The 16,458-nt window shown below is 45.2% G+C and overlaps 1 protein-coding gene across 1 annotated transcript in view; it reads left to right on the top strand.

The window, feature by feature from the left end:
• The window catches only part of ghrhrl (growth hormone releasing hormone receptor, like), a 111,040-nt gene that overhangs the window by 72,389 nt on the left and 22,193 nt on the right, over positions 1-16,458 (top strand). Inside the window, exons 6-7 of the mRNA XM_022685881.2 lie at positions 4,103-4,235; positions 14,100-14,253. Coding sequence (XP_022541602.2) covers positions 4,103-4,235; positions 14,100-14,253 — 287 coding nt within the window. The remainder of the gene's footprint in view (positions 1-4,102; positions 4,236-14,099; positions 14,254-16,458) is intronic.

The raw sequence follows: 16,458 nt of genomic DNA, 5'->3' as shown, positions 1-16,458 counted from the left end.
ACAATCTTCTCCTCATCAACAGCTAGCACTGGGATCCCCATCACCAAATACTGCTGCAATCTCCCCCTAATCAACAGACAGCACCACTACCCCCCTAACAAACAGCGCTGTGATCTCCCCCTCATCAACAAACAGCGCCACTACTCCCCTAACAAACAGCACTGTGATCTCCCCCTCATCAACAAACAGCACCACTACTCCCCTAACAAACAGCGCCGTGATCTCCCCCTCATCAACAAACATCACCACTACCCCCCTAACAAACAGCGCTGTGATCTCCCCCTCATCAACAAACAGAGCCACTACCCCCCTAACAAACAGTGCCGTGATCTCCCCCTCATCAACAAACAGCGCCACTACCCCCCTAACAAACAGCACTGTGATCTCCCCCTCATCAACAAACAGCACCACTACTCCCCTAACAAACAGCACTGTGATCTCCCCCTCATCAACAAACAGCGCCACTTCTCCCCTAACAAACAGCACCGTGATCTCCCCCACATCAACAAACAGCACCACTACCCCCCTAACAAACAGCGCCGTGATCTCCCCCTCATCAACAAACAGCGCCACGACCCCCCTAATAAACAGCGCAGTGATCTCCCCCTCATCAACAAACAGCACCACTACCCCCTAACAAACAGCGCTGTGATCTCCCCCTCATCAAACAAACAGCGCCACTACTCCCCTAACAAACAGCGCCGTGATCTCCCCCTCATCAACAAACAGCGCCACGACCCCCCTAACAAACAGCGCAGTGATCTCCCCCTCATCAAACAAACAGCGCCAATACTCCCCTAACAAACAGCGCCGTGATCTCCCCCTCATCAAACAAACAGCGCCACTTCTCCCCTAACAAACAGCGCCGTGATCTCCCCCTCATCAAACAAACAGCGCCAATACTCCCCTAACAAACAGCTCCGTGATCTCCCCCTCATCAGCAAACAGCGCCACTACTCCCCTAACAGCGCCGTGATCTCCCCCTCATAAACAAACAGCACCACTACTCCCCTAATAAATAGCGCTGTGATCTCCCCCTCATCAACAAACAGCGCCACTACCCCCCTAACAAACAGCACCGTGATCTCCCCTTCATCAACAAACAGCGCCACTACCCCCCTAACAAACAGTGCCGTGATCTCCCCCTCATCAACAAACAGCGCCACTACTCCCCTAACAAACAGCGTCGTGATCTCCCCCTCATCAACAAACAGCGCCGCTACTCCCCTAACAAACAGCACTGTGATCTCCCCCTCATCAACAAACAGCACCAATACCCCCCTAACAAACAGCACCGTGATCTCCCCCTCATCAACAAACAGCACCACTACTCCCCTAACAAACAGCACCGTGATCTCCCCCTCATCAACAAACAGCGCCACTACCCCCCTAACAAACAGCGCTGTGATCTCCCCCTCATCAACAAACAGCGCCACTACCCCCCTAACAAACAGCGCAGTGATCTCCCCCTCATCAACAAACAGCGCCACTACCCCCTAACAAACAGCGCCGTGATCTCCCCCTCATCAAACAAACAGCGCCACTACTCCCCTAACAAACAGCACTGTGATCTCCCCCTCATCAACAAACAACGCCACTACCCCCCTAACAAACAGTGCCGTGATCTCCCCCTCATCAACAAACAGCGCCACTACTCCCCTAACAAACAGCGCCTTGATCTCCCCCTCATCCACAAACAGCACCACTACTGCCCTAACAAACAGCACCGTGATCTCCCCCTCATCAACAAACAGCACCACTACCCCCCTAACAAACAGCACCGTGATCTCCCCCTCATCAACAAACAGCGCCACTACTCCCCTAACGAACAGCGCCGTGATCTCCCCCTCATCAACAAACAGCGCCACTACTCCCCTAACAAACAGCACCGTGATCTCCCCCTCATCTACAAACAGCACCACTACCCCCTAACAAACAGCACCGTGATCTCCCCCTCATCAACAAACAGCGCCACTACCCCCTAACAAACAGTGCCGTGATCTCCCCCTCATCAACAAACCGCACCACTACCCCCTAACAAACAGCGCCATGATCTCCCCCTCATCAACAAACAGTGCCACTACTCCCCTAACAAACAGCACCGTGATCTCCCCCTCATCAACAAACAGCGCCACTACTCCCCTAACAAACAGCACCGTGATCTCCCCCTCATCAACAAACAGCGCCACTTCTCCCCTAACAAACAGCACCGTGATCTCCCCCTCATCAACAAACAGTGCCACTACTCCCCTAACAAACAGCACCGTGATCTCCCCCTCATCAACAAACAGCGCCACTACTCCCCTAACAAACAGCACCGTGATCTCCCCCTCATCAACAAACAGCACCACTACTCCCCTAACAAACAGCACCGTGATCTCCCCCTCATCAACAAACAGCGCCACTACCCCCCTAACAAACAGCGCTGTGATCTCCCCCTCATCAACAAACAGCGCCGTGATCTCCCCCTCATCAACAAACAGCGCCACTACTCCCCTACCAAACAGCACCGTTATCTCCCCCTCATCAACAAACAGCGCCACTACCCCCTAACAAACAGTGCCGTGATCTCCCCCTCATCAACAAACAGCACCACTACCCCCCTAACAATCAGCACCGTGATCTCCCCCTCATCAACAAACAGCGCCACTACTCCCCTAACAAACAGTGCCGTGATCTCCCCCTCATCAACAAACAGCGCCGTGATCTCCCCCTCATCAACAAACAGCACCACTACCCCCCTAACAAACAGCACCGTGATCTCCCCCTCATCAACAAACAGCGCCACTACTCCCCTAACAAACAGCGCCGTGATCTCCCCCTCATCAACAAACAGCACCACTACCCCCTAACAAAGAGCACCGTGATCTCCCCCTCATCCACAAACAGCGCCACTACCCCCCTAACAAATAGCACCGTGATCTCCCCCTCATCAACAAACAGCGCCACTACCCCCCTAACAAACAGCGCCGTGATCTCCCCCTCATCAACAAACAGCGCCACTACTCCCCTAACAAACAGCGCCGTGATCTCCCCCTCATCAACAAACAGCGCCACTACTCCCCTAACAAACAGCGCCGTGATCTCCCCCTCATCAACAAACAGCACCACTACCCCCCTAACAAACAGCGCCGTGATCTCCCCCTCATCAACAAACAGCGCCACTACTCCCCTAAGAAACAGCACCGTGATCTCCCCCTCATCAACAAACAGCACCGTGATCTCCCCCTCATCAAGAAACAGCCCTACAATCTCACACTCGTCAACAGATACCACTGGGATCTCCACCCCAGAAAATACCACTGCAATCTCCCGCTGTCATCAAACAGTGCCTCGATCTCCCCCTTGTCGTCAAACAGCACCACTATCTCCGCCTTCTCAACAACAAGTACTGGGACCCCTCCCATTAACAAATTGCGCCGCGATCTGTGAACAGACAGCACTGTGATCTCCCCCTCATTAACAAACAGTGCCACTAACCCCCTAACAAACAGTGCTGTGATCTCACATTCATCAACAAATAGCACCACAATCTCAAAATCGTCAAAAAATAGCACCACAATCTCAAAATCGTAAACAAATAGAACTGGGATCTCCACCCAAACTGCTGTCAACTAACAGTGCCTCGATCTCCACCTCTTCATCAAACAGCACCATGATCTCCGCCTTGTCAACAGTGAGCACTGGGACCCCTACTGTTAACAAATAGCACTGCAATCTCCCCCCTGTCAACAGACCGTGATCTCTCCCTCATCAACAAACAGAGCCATAATCTGCCCCCAAAAAAGCATCACAACCTCCCCATCAACTAATAGCTCAACTATCTCCCCCTCATTAACAAACAATGCAGAAATCCCCACACAAACAAATAGCACATATATTTTTAAACCTGTGTTGACCCCCCCTTACCCATCATAAATCAACTTGACAAATGAGATTTTGTCTATGTAAATTCAATTCATTATATTAATTTCCATATTTAAAGCTCGAAATAAAATGTCCTGCGTTGTTCTAGTCCATTTTATAGAGTTGTAAGTAAGACTGTAACCCTATACATATGGTATTACTGTGTGTGTGTGTGTGTGTGTGTGCATACATACAGGAGGCTCCACTGTGCCCGGAACTACATCCACATTCAGCTGTTTTTCAGCTTCATCCTTAAAGCTTCATCTGTCTTCATTAAGGATGCTACACTGTTTGCTGGCGAGGACTTTGACCACTGCACTTTCTCTACGGTCTGTCTCACATAAAAACATAATAAATGCACATTTAAATTAGCTTATTGCCTTAGACCTCAAATCAAATGAGATTTCTGAGTTTTATGCATTAAATACTGCTTTTTAGAAAAGCTGTAAAAGATGGTTGATTATACTTTTTCAGCATTTCTAATTACATTTTGGCATTGTTATTGAGAATGAAGGTTACCAGAAACAATAAATAATTTAAAAATGTGGGTGGTATTTAATGAGCTGCACATACAGGAGAAATGTTTAATGCATATGTAACACATGTGTAATACAACAATGCTGAAGGGGCATCCAATAGCATCCCTCACATTTTCAGTCAGGTACAGGGTTAGCCATGGCATAGCATCTGTATCTTCAAGTTCAAGACGGCAGCAGTATGTGGATGAGCACTGTCCTTTTGGAATAGTAAACCAGAGCACACATTCAGAAAGGGTAGGGTCACTGTTTGCAGAACCTCATTAATGCAATGTAATGTAATGTAATAAAGACCAAAGGTGACCTGACATCAAATTGCACCCCACACCATTACTCCAGGACCTCTGGAAGTGTGATCGGTGGAGACAAACAAAAAATCTGTGTGTGGAGGCATCACGGTCAGCGTCAAGATGAGAAATCAGGGCAATTTTATTGAAAATGTGTGGAAGACTATCAACACTCCACCCCTACCACAAAATCTGTAGAAACTAAGTTTGAGTATACAATTGCTATCATTGAATATACAATGGATTATCACAGAACACCATAAGGAATCTGTTTGAGATTTTATTTTTTGCCTTTTTTATCATACTTGCTTTTAATTTTTCAGATTAAACAACAAAAACAAAAAACAAACAAACACATATTAATACCAGACAAAGTTGGTAAATAATTTAATGTATTAAAACCATTCTATTGTTTCAAACCAACCTGGCCCTGTGTGAAAAAGTGTTACCCTACACCTAATAACTGGTTGGGTCACCCTTGGTGGCAACAACTGCAATGCAATAACTTGCAATGAGACATTTACATCTCTGTGGAGGAATTTTGGCTCCACTCATCTTTGCAGATTTGTTTTAACTCAGTCACTTTGGAGGGATTTTGAACATGAACAACCTTTTTAAGGTCATGCCACAGCATCTCAGTCAGACTTTGACTAGGCCACTCCAAAACCTTCATTTTGTTTTTGTTTTTTGAGTCATTCAGAGGTGGACTTGCTGGTGTTCTTCAGGTCATTGTCTTTCTGCAGAACCCAAGTACTCCTGAGCTTAAGGTCACAAATGATAGCTGGACATTCTACTTCACAGTTTTCTTGTAGAGAAACTACCACCACCATGTTTGACTTTATATATGATGTTCTTTTTGCCTTTGAACGCTCCCATGGATAGCACTTTTGACCTATCCATTTCTATCCATGTCTTTTTCTTTTTATTGAATCACTAATACTGACCAACTGAGGCAAGTGAAACCTGCAGTTCTTCAGATTTTACACCTGGAAGTTTTGGAGTAATTCAGTAGGTCTGTCACTCCTGGGAAGGTTCACCAGTGTTCCATGTTTTCTCCATTCATGAATAATAGCTCTCACTGTGGTTCGCTGGAGTCCCAAAGCCTTAAAAATGACTAAGGAACCTTTTCCAGACTGATAGATGATCAATTAAACTCAGCTTTCCAAAACATGAAGTTAATCAAAGTTAATTCATGTCTGATATTAAAGTTTGTTTGATAACTTAAGAAATGTAATATAAAGGAAAAACAAAAGGAATCTGTAAGGGGCAAATACTTTTTTACGGCACTGAATATTAGTGATTCTATATCCATTAATCTACACACAATAATATTCAGACTCTTTGCTGTGGCACACCAAATGATGGTCAGGTGCATCCTGTGCACTTTAATTATCTGTGAACTCATCTGAAGTCCACTTGTTATGATTGGAATTGATTGAATGAAATTTTGAATGGCACTCATGAGGTCCATGAGGACGGGGTCAATTTACGAGGCAGTGTCAGGACACCAACCAAGCCCTGAAGTGCAATGAATTGTCTGCAGATCAGTCTTAGAAAAAGGCAAGGATATCAAACAATATCTGTGGCTTTTGGAGTTCCCAGGACCAAGCTGACCTCAATCATTTTAAAATGAAAGAAGCTTTGCACAACCTTATTGGCCATATGGACAAGAAAGGCCTTGGTCAGGCAGGTAAGAAGAGCCAACAGTCAATCTAAAATTCCTCCATAAGTCCTGTGAAGATACGGCAAAACCTCTCCTCAATCAGCACTCCTCAAATCAGGCCCTTCTGGAGGAGTAACAAGACACAAGCCACTGTTGAGTAAAAAAATACCATTATATAAACCTTTGTCTTTGTAAACATAATTTAAAAATATATAGACACTGCAGTATCATTTAAACAGTATTTGGAGAGTCTACGTTTACAACTAAACAAATATAAATTAAGAAATTACTTTTTAACAAAAGTGGGAAATGTAATAAACTGTACATTTCTAGTGAGGGAATAGTTAGGAAACCCTATTACTAAATAGCTGGAATTTCCCCAAGTGGCTGAAATAACCTCAAGCTCTCTCAGATATAGTTAAATGCAAGGGTTTGGTCACCCCTGGTCAATAATTACTGTTACTATGAACCGTTATGCAGTTAAAGATTTTTGGCACCCTGCATTGTAAGTACCTAGTAGCCTTTTGGCACAAATTACAATGTGTAAACGCTTTTTATAGCATTTTCAATACTTGTTTGATTAATTAACATCCATTCTTCCTTGCAAAAGTCTGTAAGGTTCCCGGGCCATCTTAAATGCACTACTCATTTAAGGTCCATGCTTTTTAAGGTAGTCTGTTATGGATTTTGAGGTGTGTTTAAAATCATTAACCACTTAAAGAAGTCATCCTCGGTTTTATTGAATCCATTCTTTTATTTACCAGTGAAATGTTTGCCATTCCACTGGCTGTGACACAACACCAAAGCATGATTTGTCCAACCCAGTGCTTAATGTTTAGAGGAGTGCTCTTTTTAAAAAATTCTGTGCCCCATTTCTACAAAAAAATCTTGGTTTGGAGCTCATCAGTCTGCAGAACATGCTTCCAAAATCTTGTCAGGCTTGTTTAGATGTTCAGTGTCACATCATCCTTAACTTGCCTTTTGGATATAATTTCATACCAAACTTGCTCGTTACTATAACAGTAATTTTGACCAATGGTGCCTAGAGGTGCACCATTTTTTTATTATATAATAGCTATACATATATATATATATATATATATATATATATATATATATATATATATATATATATATATATATATATATATATATACATACATTGTATGTATGACATGAACACATGTACACACATTTCTGATGAGATGAACAAATAGTCACTGCACTTCATCTGGCTAATAACAGCCCTGTACTGTGAAACATTATAGTTACAATTAGTAACAGTTACAATTAGTTGAAGGGATGAATAAAGGCAACCAAATCTAGGAACATCTTTGATATAAAAAAAAACTACAAAAGTGCAACAATCTCACTGGGGAGAAAGTTTACTTTTCAACCCAACAGTGACCTGAATCAAGCAGTCAAAACAACATTAAAGTGAGTTTGTGGCAAATTTCTGAATGTCCTAGAGAAATTCAGACAAAGCCCACACTAAAACCCCATCAAAAATCTGTGAGGAGACCTGAACTGGTAGTTCACAGACACCAGTCCTCCAATGTGACAGAGCTCAAGAGGATCTGCCATGAGAAATAGGATAAACTGCACAAATCTAGGTGTGCGAAGCTTGTAAAGACACATCCAAAAAGAGCAAAAAAATACACAGCTGTAGATGCTGACACCTTTATCAATAAGTGATTCTATTGAGATTTCACTTAGAAATTCTACCTTTCTTTAAACTTTCTCATATCAATGCTGTTAAACACGCATTTTATTATATGCTATATGTATCTTACATATGTAGACTGGCATTAAAAGTACTTTGCCCCTTACAGATTTTTTTTTTTCGTTTTGCTATTGTATCATACTTACATTTTTCAGATTATCAGTGGGCCTACTGGAATTACTTCAGAGAACTAGAGAACAGCAGGTCCTTAGTTAACATCAGTGTTCAAGATTTAATATTAAGAAAGATTATGTGAAAATAGCATTAATGGGAGGGTTTCAAAGCAAAAAACACTGCTAAACAAAATAAACAAAAAGACCAGTCTCACATTTCAAACAAACACCTTAAGGATCCCCAGGACCAAAACATTCTGGGGAGCTTTTTTTGGTATCACTTTACTTGGATGGTCCATTTGATGGCCTCTTTGATGCTCAAATGACATTCAACTAACATTCAACTGCATGTCTATTAAATACAAATGAACTAAAAGGTGAAAGTAAATGATTGTCTATTGAATATAACCCTACATTCTACTCTAATCCAAACGCTTATCTTAATATTTTAGGATTGGGTTAAGGATTAGATTTAAGTTTAGGTTAAGGTTAGGGTTAGGGTAAGGGTTAGGTGTAGGGTTAGATTTTTTGGTTGATTAAGGGTTAAGGTTAGGGTTAGGTGTAGGGTTAGATTTTTCGGTTGATTAAGGGTTAAGGTTAGGGTTAGGTGTAGGGTTAGATTTTATGGTTGATTAAGGGTTAAGGTTAGGGTTAGGTGTAGGGTTAGATTTTATGGTTGATTAAGGGTTAAGGTTAAGGTTAGGGTTAGGTGTAGGGTTAGATTTTATGGTTGATTAAGGGTTAAGGTTAAGGTTAGGTGTGGGGTTAGATTTTAGGGTTGATTAAGGGTTAAGGTTAGGGTTAGGTGTAGTGTTAGATTTTATGGTTGATTAAGGCTTAAGATAAGGGTTAGGTGTTAAGGTTAGTTTTTAGTGTTGATTAAGGGTTAAGGTTAGGGTTAGGTGTAGGGTTAGATTTTAGGGTTGATTAATGGTTAAGGTTAGGGTTAGGTGTAGATTTTATGGTTGACTAAGGGTTAAGGTTAGGGTTAGGTGTAGGGTTAGATTTTATGGTTGATTAAGGGTTAAGATTAAGGTTAGGGTTAGGTGTAGGGTTTGATTTTAGGGTTGATTAATGGTTAGGTTAGGGTTAGGTGTAGGGTTAGATTTTATGGTTGATTAAGGGTTAAGGTTAAGGTTAGGGTTAGGTGTAGGGTTTGATTTTAGGGTTGATTAATGGTTAGGTTAGGGTTAGGTGTAGGGTTAGATTTTATGGTTGATTAAGGGTTAAGGTTAAGGTTAGGGTTAGGTGTAGGGTTTGATTTTAGGGTTGATTAATGGTTAGGTTAGGGTTAGATTTTATGGTTGATTAAGGGTTAAGGTTAGGGTAAGGGTTAGTAGGGTTCGAGTTTATGGTTGATTAAGGGTTAAGGTTAGGGATTAGTTGTAGGGTTTGGTTCTATTTTAAATCGTTTACATTCAACATAGGGTTAAGTTTAATTTAATAGACATTTAATTCAGTGTTAGTTGAATGTCAATTGAGCATCAACAAGGCCATAAAATGGACCATCCATGTAAAGTGTTACCCTTTTGTTTTACATCTGGTGTAAACCTAGCATCATACTGAATGTAAACATGGTGGTGGTAGTTTGATGGTCAGCTGAATTAAAACAATTCTGCAAATAAAAATTGGCCAAAATGCCTCCACAGAGATGCGAAAGACTCAGTTATCAGAAAATCTTAATTGCAGTTGTTGCCAAGGATTATTAGGTTTAGGGTCAAACTTTTCACACAGGGCTAAATAGTGTAATTTTAAAGTTTGTTTGATAATCAGAAAAATCAGTATGACAAAAAACAAAAGAAATCTGTAGGGGGCAAATGCTTTTTCTATATATATTCTATATATGTATATTTGAATGGACAGTTTAGTGCTGCAGACCAAAAATGTAGGAACTAATGTACATTATATTAACAAATAACATGAACAAAAGCAAAACATGAAATAACTTGGGGTAACACTTTACATTAAGTGTTGACTAACTAACATGAATTAATGCATTAGTTACCATGAACAAGACATGAGGTAATACATTAACAATGCTTGGATAATATTAATTAAACACATTAGAGCAGCATTAATTAATGTTACTTTTACATGAAATGTAATTGAACTAAATTCACAAGGGAAGCATTTGTTAAGATGAATAATAAATCATACACTTAATTAATAGTGTTAATTAATGTTAGGTAAACAGATAACAACTGCAGTAGTTAATCTTCTTGTCATTTACTTACTTACTGCAGTTATGCATATGGTAATTGTTAAATATTTAACTAAATATTAGTTCGAAATTGTAAATATAAACAATGATTAACCAATAATGCCTTTGTTAAGCATTATTAACATCTGTTAAACATTACTAAAGACTTACACAGCTCTGTTCAGTGAAATAAATATACCTAATGTAAAGAATGTAAAGTGATAACCAGTAATACTTTTGTTTGTTCCTGAGATTACCTGTTCTACACACTGTAAGTGGTAAGCCGAAGCAAACATTTAAAATAAAAAATATTATATTAGTTAAAGGACATTAGTAAATAAAAGACATAACTGGCTACCACTGCATAAGTGTTATCACAGCCAATTACATTAATTAATACTAAGTAATATTTAGTTAATTAATATTTAACCATTACCTTATGCATAACTGCAGTATGTAAGCCAAATCCAACAAGAATAATAACTAATGCAGTTGTTACTTGTTTACCGAACATTAGTTTACACTATTAATAATGTCACACCCTAGCCTGTGTCTGCCTTCTGTTGTCCTATCTTGTGTTCCATGTCATGTGCTTTTTTGAGCACATGGCATTGTTTTGTTATTGTCCTGTCTCCGCCTTAGCCCCGCCCTGTCATCTGTAATCCCTCCTGTTTCATTTGTTACCCCGCCCCCTTGTTAATTCCACAGTTGTCCCTTATGATGTGTCGTGCTTTTTGGTTCAAGCTGTCCTGTGAAGTCATGTCTAGATGTTCATCTGTGTTATTGTCTACAGAGTTCCAGGTTTGCTTTATGTAGTTTGTTTCTTTGTTTGTTTGTTTCAGTCTTCTAGTTCTCCTCTGTTTCATAGTGTTTTGTTTTAGTTTCCTATTCTTTATATTTCTCCCTAGTGTTTTGTTCTTTGTTTATTTTGCCGTATGGAAAATAAAACCATCTTGCAATTGCATCCGGCTTCTTCCTCTCCGTTACATGAAGCGTGACCAACCGAGGATGCAGCAAGTCGGTTATTGGCTATGCAGGAGCAACAGGAGTTTTTGGACAGCCTCATCTCCAAGCTACGAGACGGTCAACCGCTTCTGTTACCCTCCTTGATGCCAATCCCTTGTGAGCATGATGGGGAACATGGCACCTGTGATGGCTTCATCATGCAGTTCTACATCTATTTAGAACATTTGACGTGCCCTACCACTCCAGATCTTATCAAGGTACTTCTTACCAAGACTTTGCTGAGGGGTAAGGCTTCACAATGGGGGGATATTATTTTTGACCAAAGGCCTGAAAAGGCAAAGACTGTTAAAGGTTTTTTTTGAGCTGCTCAGACTCAGACCAGCAGCTCCCACTGCCCCAGCCTCAGCTCCAGCTCCAGCAGCACCCGCTGCACCAGCTCCAGCAGCTCCAGCACCAGCAGCTCCTGCTGCTCCAGGCTCAGCTCCAGCACCAGCAGCTCCAGCCTCAGCTCCAGCACCAGCAGCTCCCACTGCCCCAGCCTCAGCTCCAGCTCCAGCACCAACAGCTCCAGCCTCAGCACCAGCAGCACCCGCTGCACCAGCTCCAGCAGCTCCAGCACCAGCAGCTCCTGCTGCTCCAGGCTCAGCTCCAGCACCAGCAGCTCCAGCCTCAGCTCCAGCACCAGCAGCTCCCGCTGCTCCAGCCTCAGCTCCAGCACCAGCAGCTCCCGCTGCTCCAGCCTCAGCTCCAGCACCAGCAGCTCCCACTGCCCCAGCCTCAGCTCCAGCACCAACAGCTCCAGCCTCAGCACCAGCAGCTCCCGCTGCTCCAGCACCAGCAGCTTCCGCTGCTTCAGCCTCAGCTCCAGCACCAGCAGCTCCCGCTGCTCCAGCCTCAGCTCCAGCACCAGCAGCTCCCGCTGCTCCAGCCTCAGCTCCAGCACCAGCAGCTCCAGCCTCAGCTCCAGCACCAGCAGCTCCCACTGCCCCAGCCTCAGCTCCAGCTCCAGCACCAACAGCTCCAGCCTCAGCACCAGCAGCTCCCGCTGCTCCAACACCAGCAGCTTCCGCTGCTTCAGCCTCAGCTCCAGCACCAGCAGCTCCCGCTGCTCCAGCCTCAGCTCCAGCACCAGCAGCTCCCACTGCTCCAGCCTCAGCTCCAGCACCAGCAGCTCCCACTGCTCCAGCCTCAGCTCCAGCTCCAGCACCAGCAGCTCCCGCTGCCCCAGCCTCAGCTTCAGCACCAGCAGCTCCCACTGCTCCAGCCTCAGCTCCAGCTCCAGCACCAGCAGCTCCCGCTGCTCCAGCCTCAGCTCCAGCACCAGCAGCTCCCACTGCTCCAGCCTCAGCTCCAGCTCCAGCACCAGCAGCTCCCGCTGCCCCAGCCTCAGCTTCAGCACCAGCAGCTCCCGCTGCTCCAGCACCAGCAGTGCCTGCCGCCCACATGGTACCCACTGCTCCAGACCCCGTGCCCGCAGCTCCGGCCGCCCCTGTGCCCGCTCCCGTGCACTCCCAGGCCAGCTCCCAGGCCAACCCCCAGATCATGTGCCCCTACTCCAAGCCCCAGGTCTCCTAGACTTTACCCCAAAACTGTGCCCAGGCTGGCCTCACAGACTTCAAAGACTTTTGCCAGTCCTGGGCACCCTCCTTTGTTTGTACCCTTGTCTCTCCCTGTCCTGGTCTCCGTGTCTGTGTTTGTTCCTGTTCCTGTCCCCGATGGTTTTTCCGTTCCCGTTCTTGTCACTGTGTTTGTGTCTGTCCCCGTCAATGTTTTTGTTCCTGTTCCCCTGTCCAGCCTTGTCCAGTCCCCATTCCGGTCCACTGTTCAGTCTGTGTCTTTGTCCAGTGTCCAACCCCCTGACCAGTCTTTTGTCCAGCCCTCTGTCCAGTCTCAGCCCCCTGTCCAGTCTTTCGTCCAGTCTCAACCCCCTGTCCAATCTAAGCCCCCTGCCCATTCACTTGTCCTGTCTATGTCCCCTGTCCAGTCTAAGTCCCTTGTCCAGTCTCTGTACCCTGTCCAGTCTTTTGTCCGTTCTGTGTTCCCATCCACAGTCCAGTCTCCTTCCCTGTCTAGCGTCCAGCCCCCTGTCCAGTCTTTTGTCCAGCCCATGTCCCCTGTCCAGTCTAAGCCCCTTGTCCAGTCTCTGTTCCCTCTCTCTCGGCGCCTCTGGTAGTGGCGCCGTTGAGGGGTAGTGTTGTCACACCCTAGCCTGTGTCTGCCTTCTGTTGTCCTGTCTTGTGTTCCCAGCCATGTGCTTTTTTGTTATTGTCCTGTCTCTGCCTTAGCCCCGCCCTGCCATCTGTAATCCCTCCTGTTTAATTTGTTTCCTATTCTTTACATTTCTCCCTAGTGTTTTGTTCTTCGTTTATTTTGCCGTATGGAAAATAAAACCATCTTGCAATTGCATCCGGCCTCCTCCTCTCCGTTACAAATAAAGTATATTATTTGTTATTTATCTTAACAAACTTACACTTAATTATCTTAACACTTAATTTCATGTGAAAGTAACATTAATTAATGTTGTTTTTCTGTATTTAATTAACATTACCCAAGCACTGTTAATGTATTGCCTCACGTCTTATTTATGGTAACTAATGCATTAATTCATGTTAGTTAGTCAAAATATTTGAAGGTGAAGGTCTTGTACCATAACATCCTGTTTCTTTCTTCTTCTTCTTTTTTCCTTTCTCCTCTCCTGTCTGCAGGCTGCCTGTAAGGCGTCCGTAGTGTTCTGTCATTACTGCGTGATGAGTAACTTCTCCTGGTTGTTGGTGGAGGCGGTGTATCTGAACTCTCTGTTGCTGTCTGCGTTCCCTCGCAGCCGCCGCTGTCTCTGGGGCTTCGCTCTGCTGGGCTGGGGTGAGCACATGCTGACCGGAGTCTCTGTTATGCTGCTATCAGCACCACTTCAGTCTCCATTCCATTCTGTCCACTACTCTCACCGTTTATCTGTCAAATGAGATAACACTTCTCAGCATGACTCAAAAGATGTGAAGCAGCAATGAAAACCAGTACAAAGGCAGAACAAAACATGTTGGACAGCCACTTGAAAGATGGTGACAATAAGAAAGCGCTCTATAGAAAAAGCTCAGCACATTGGGCCCCTAAAATGTAGAGGTGGAGCCAGACCAACCTACTCATTTAGTAGATCCACTACCTAGCTTTTAGACCAACTGACTGGTGTGAAACCACTTAGGGTGCAGTGAAACATGATAACAATTTTTTTTTAATAGTCCACGTCTGCTCACACCCAGCATTCAGAAAAACAATGCTTTTAGCCAATACTCCCAAGAGGCTTACAATGCTCCCAAGAGGCTTACAATGGCGGCGCGTTAACACGCAGCGGCCGCTCCGGGTCCGTTAAATGGTGCTTTTGTGTTACTATTTGTCGTTTTTTCCGTTTATTTCCTGCAAATATGTGCATCGGAACACCCGTGCACATGTTCTACCACCGCCAGACCCTGCTACAGTGGAGAAATCAGCCAGAAAACACGCTACCGGACGAGGTTCTGCAGATGCTACTTGAGCTTAGCCTGCTAAGAAACCCAGGCCGCCAGCCCGCGGTGTTTCCTGATGCCGGAGCCCAGCGGAAGTGCCATTGCAAGCGGTGCGAGCGGAAGCGCGGAAAGAGAGCCGGGATCCGCGCGAGGCTAAAGGCTAGTCCTAGCTGGCCGGCTATACCATCGCTCTTTCTGGCAAACGTCTGTTCCCTTGACAATAAACTGGACTACATCCGACTCCAGCGAACAACCCAGCGTGAGTTCAGAGACTGCTGTGCTTTGGTTTTTGTGGAATCGTGGCTGAACGACAACATTCCGGACAGCGCCATTCAGCTAGACGGGCTAACCGCGTTCAGAGCGGATAGGAGCGCGGCTCTATCCGGGAAGACCCGCGGTGGAGGCGTGTGTGTTTACATCAACACGGAATGGTGTAACAACGCTGTGACTGTCGCCAAACACTGCTCTCCGCTGGTGGAGTTCCTGATAGTCAAGTGCAGACCTTTTTATTTAGTACGGGAGTTCTCCGCCGTGCTAATAGCTGCTGTCTACATCCCACCCAGCGCTAGCATTGGTGCTAATGCTAAAGAGGCTCTGTGTGAACTCTATTGGTCTATCAGCGATCTGCAGAACAAACACCCAGACAGACTGTTTATTATCGCCGGAGATTTCAACCACGCAAATCTCAAGTCAGTGCTCCCTAAATTCCATCAACATGTGGACTTTGCAACGAGAGGAGCGAGCGCGCTGGATCTTGTTTACACAAACATCCCCAGCGCGTACCGGGCGGAGCCCCGCCCCACCTCGCTTTCTCGGACCACATGTGTGTTTGGCTGACTCCAACATACACACCACTCATCAGACGCCCCAGACCAGTTCAGAAGCAGGTGAAAAGCTGGCCGGCAGGCTCCATCTCTGCCCTTCAGGACTGTTTTGAGTGCACTGCATGGGACATGTTCAGGGAGGCTGCTACAGAAGGCGATTCTGTTGATTTGGAGGAGTATGCAGCATCAGTCACTGGCTACATCAGCAAGTGTATTGATGATGTCACTGTCTCCAAGACCATCACTACACACCCAAACCAGAAGCCTTGGATGACTGCTGAGGTACGTGCGCTGCTGAGGACCCGCGACTCCGCCTTCAGAGTGGGTGACAAGGTGGCCCTGAGGAAAGCGAGAGCCGACCTGTCAAGAGCCATCAGAGAGGCAAAGCGCGCACACGCCCAGAGAATCCACAGCCACTTCAAGGATACGGGTGACGCGCGGCGTATGTGGCAGGGCATCCAGGCAATCACCAACTACAGGACAATGCCACCATCCTGTGAACGTGATGCCTCCCTCCCTGATGCCCTGAACAACTTTTATGCACGGTTTGAGGCACAAAACAACACGATGGCAAGAAAGACCATGCCCAAGCCGGATGAGCAGGTGTTGTGCCTAACTGCAGTGGATGTGAGGAACACTCTGCGCAGAGTCAACCCACGAAAAGCTGCAGGACCAGACAACATCCCCGGCAGAGTGCTCAGGGAGTGCGCAGACCAGCTGACAGATGTTCTCACGGACATCTT

Source organism: Astyanax mexicanus, chromosome 13, assembly GCF_023375975.1.
Source record: "Astyanax mexicanus isolate ESR-SI-001 chromosome 13, AstMex3_surface, whole genome shotgun sequence".
Lineage (NCBI taxonomy): Eukaryota > Metazoa > Chordata > Actinopteri > Characiformes > Acestrorhamphidae > Astyanax > Astyanax mexicanus.
This window is presented reverse-complemented; position numbering and strand designations above follow the sequence as displayed.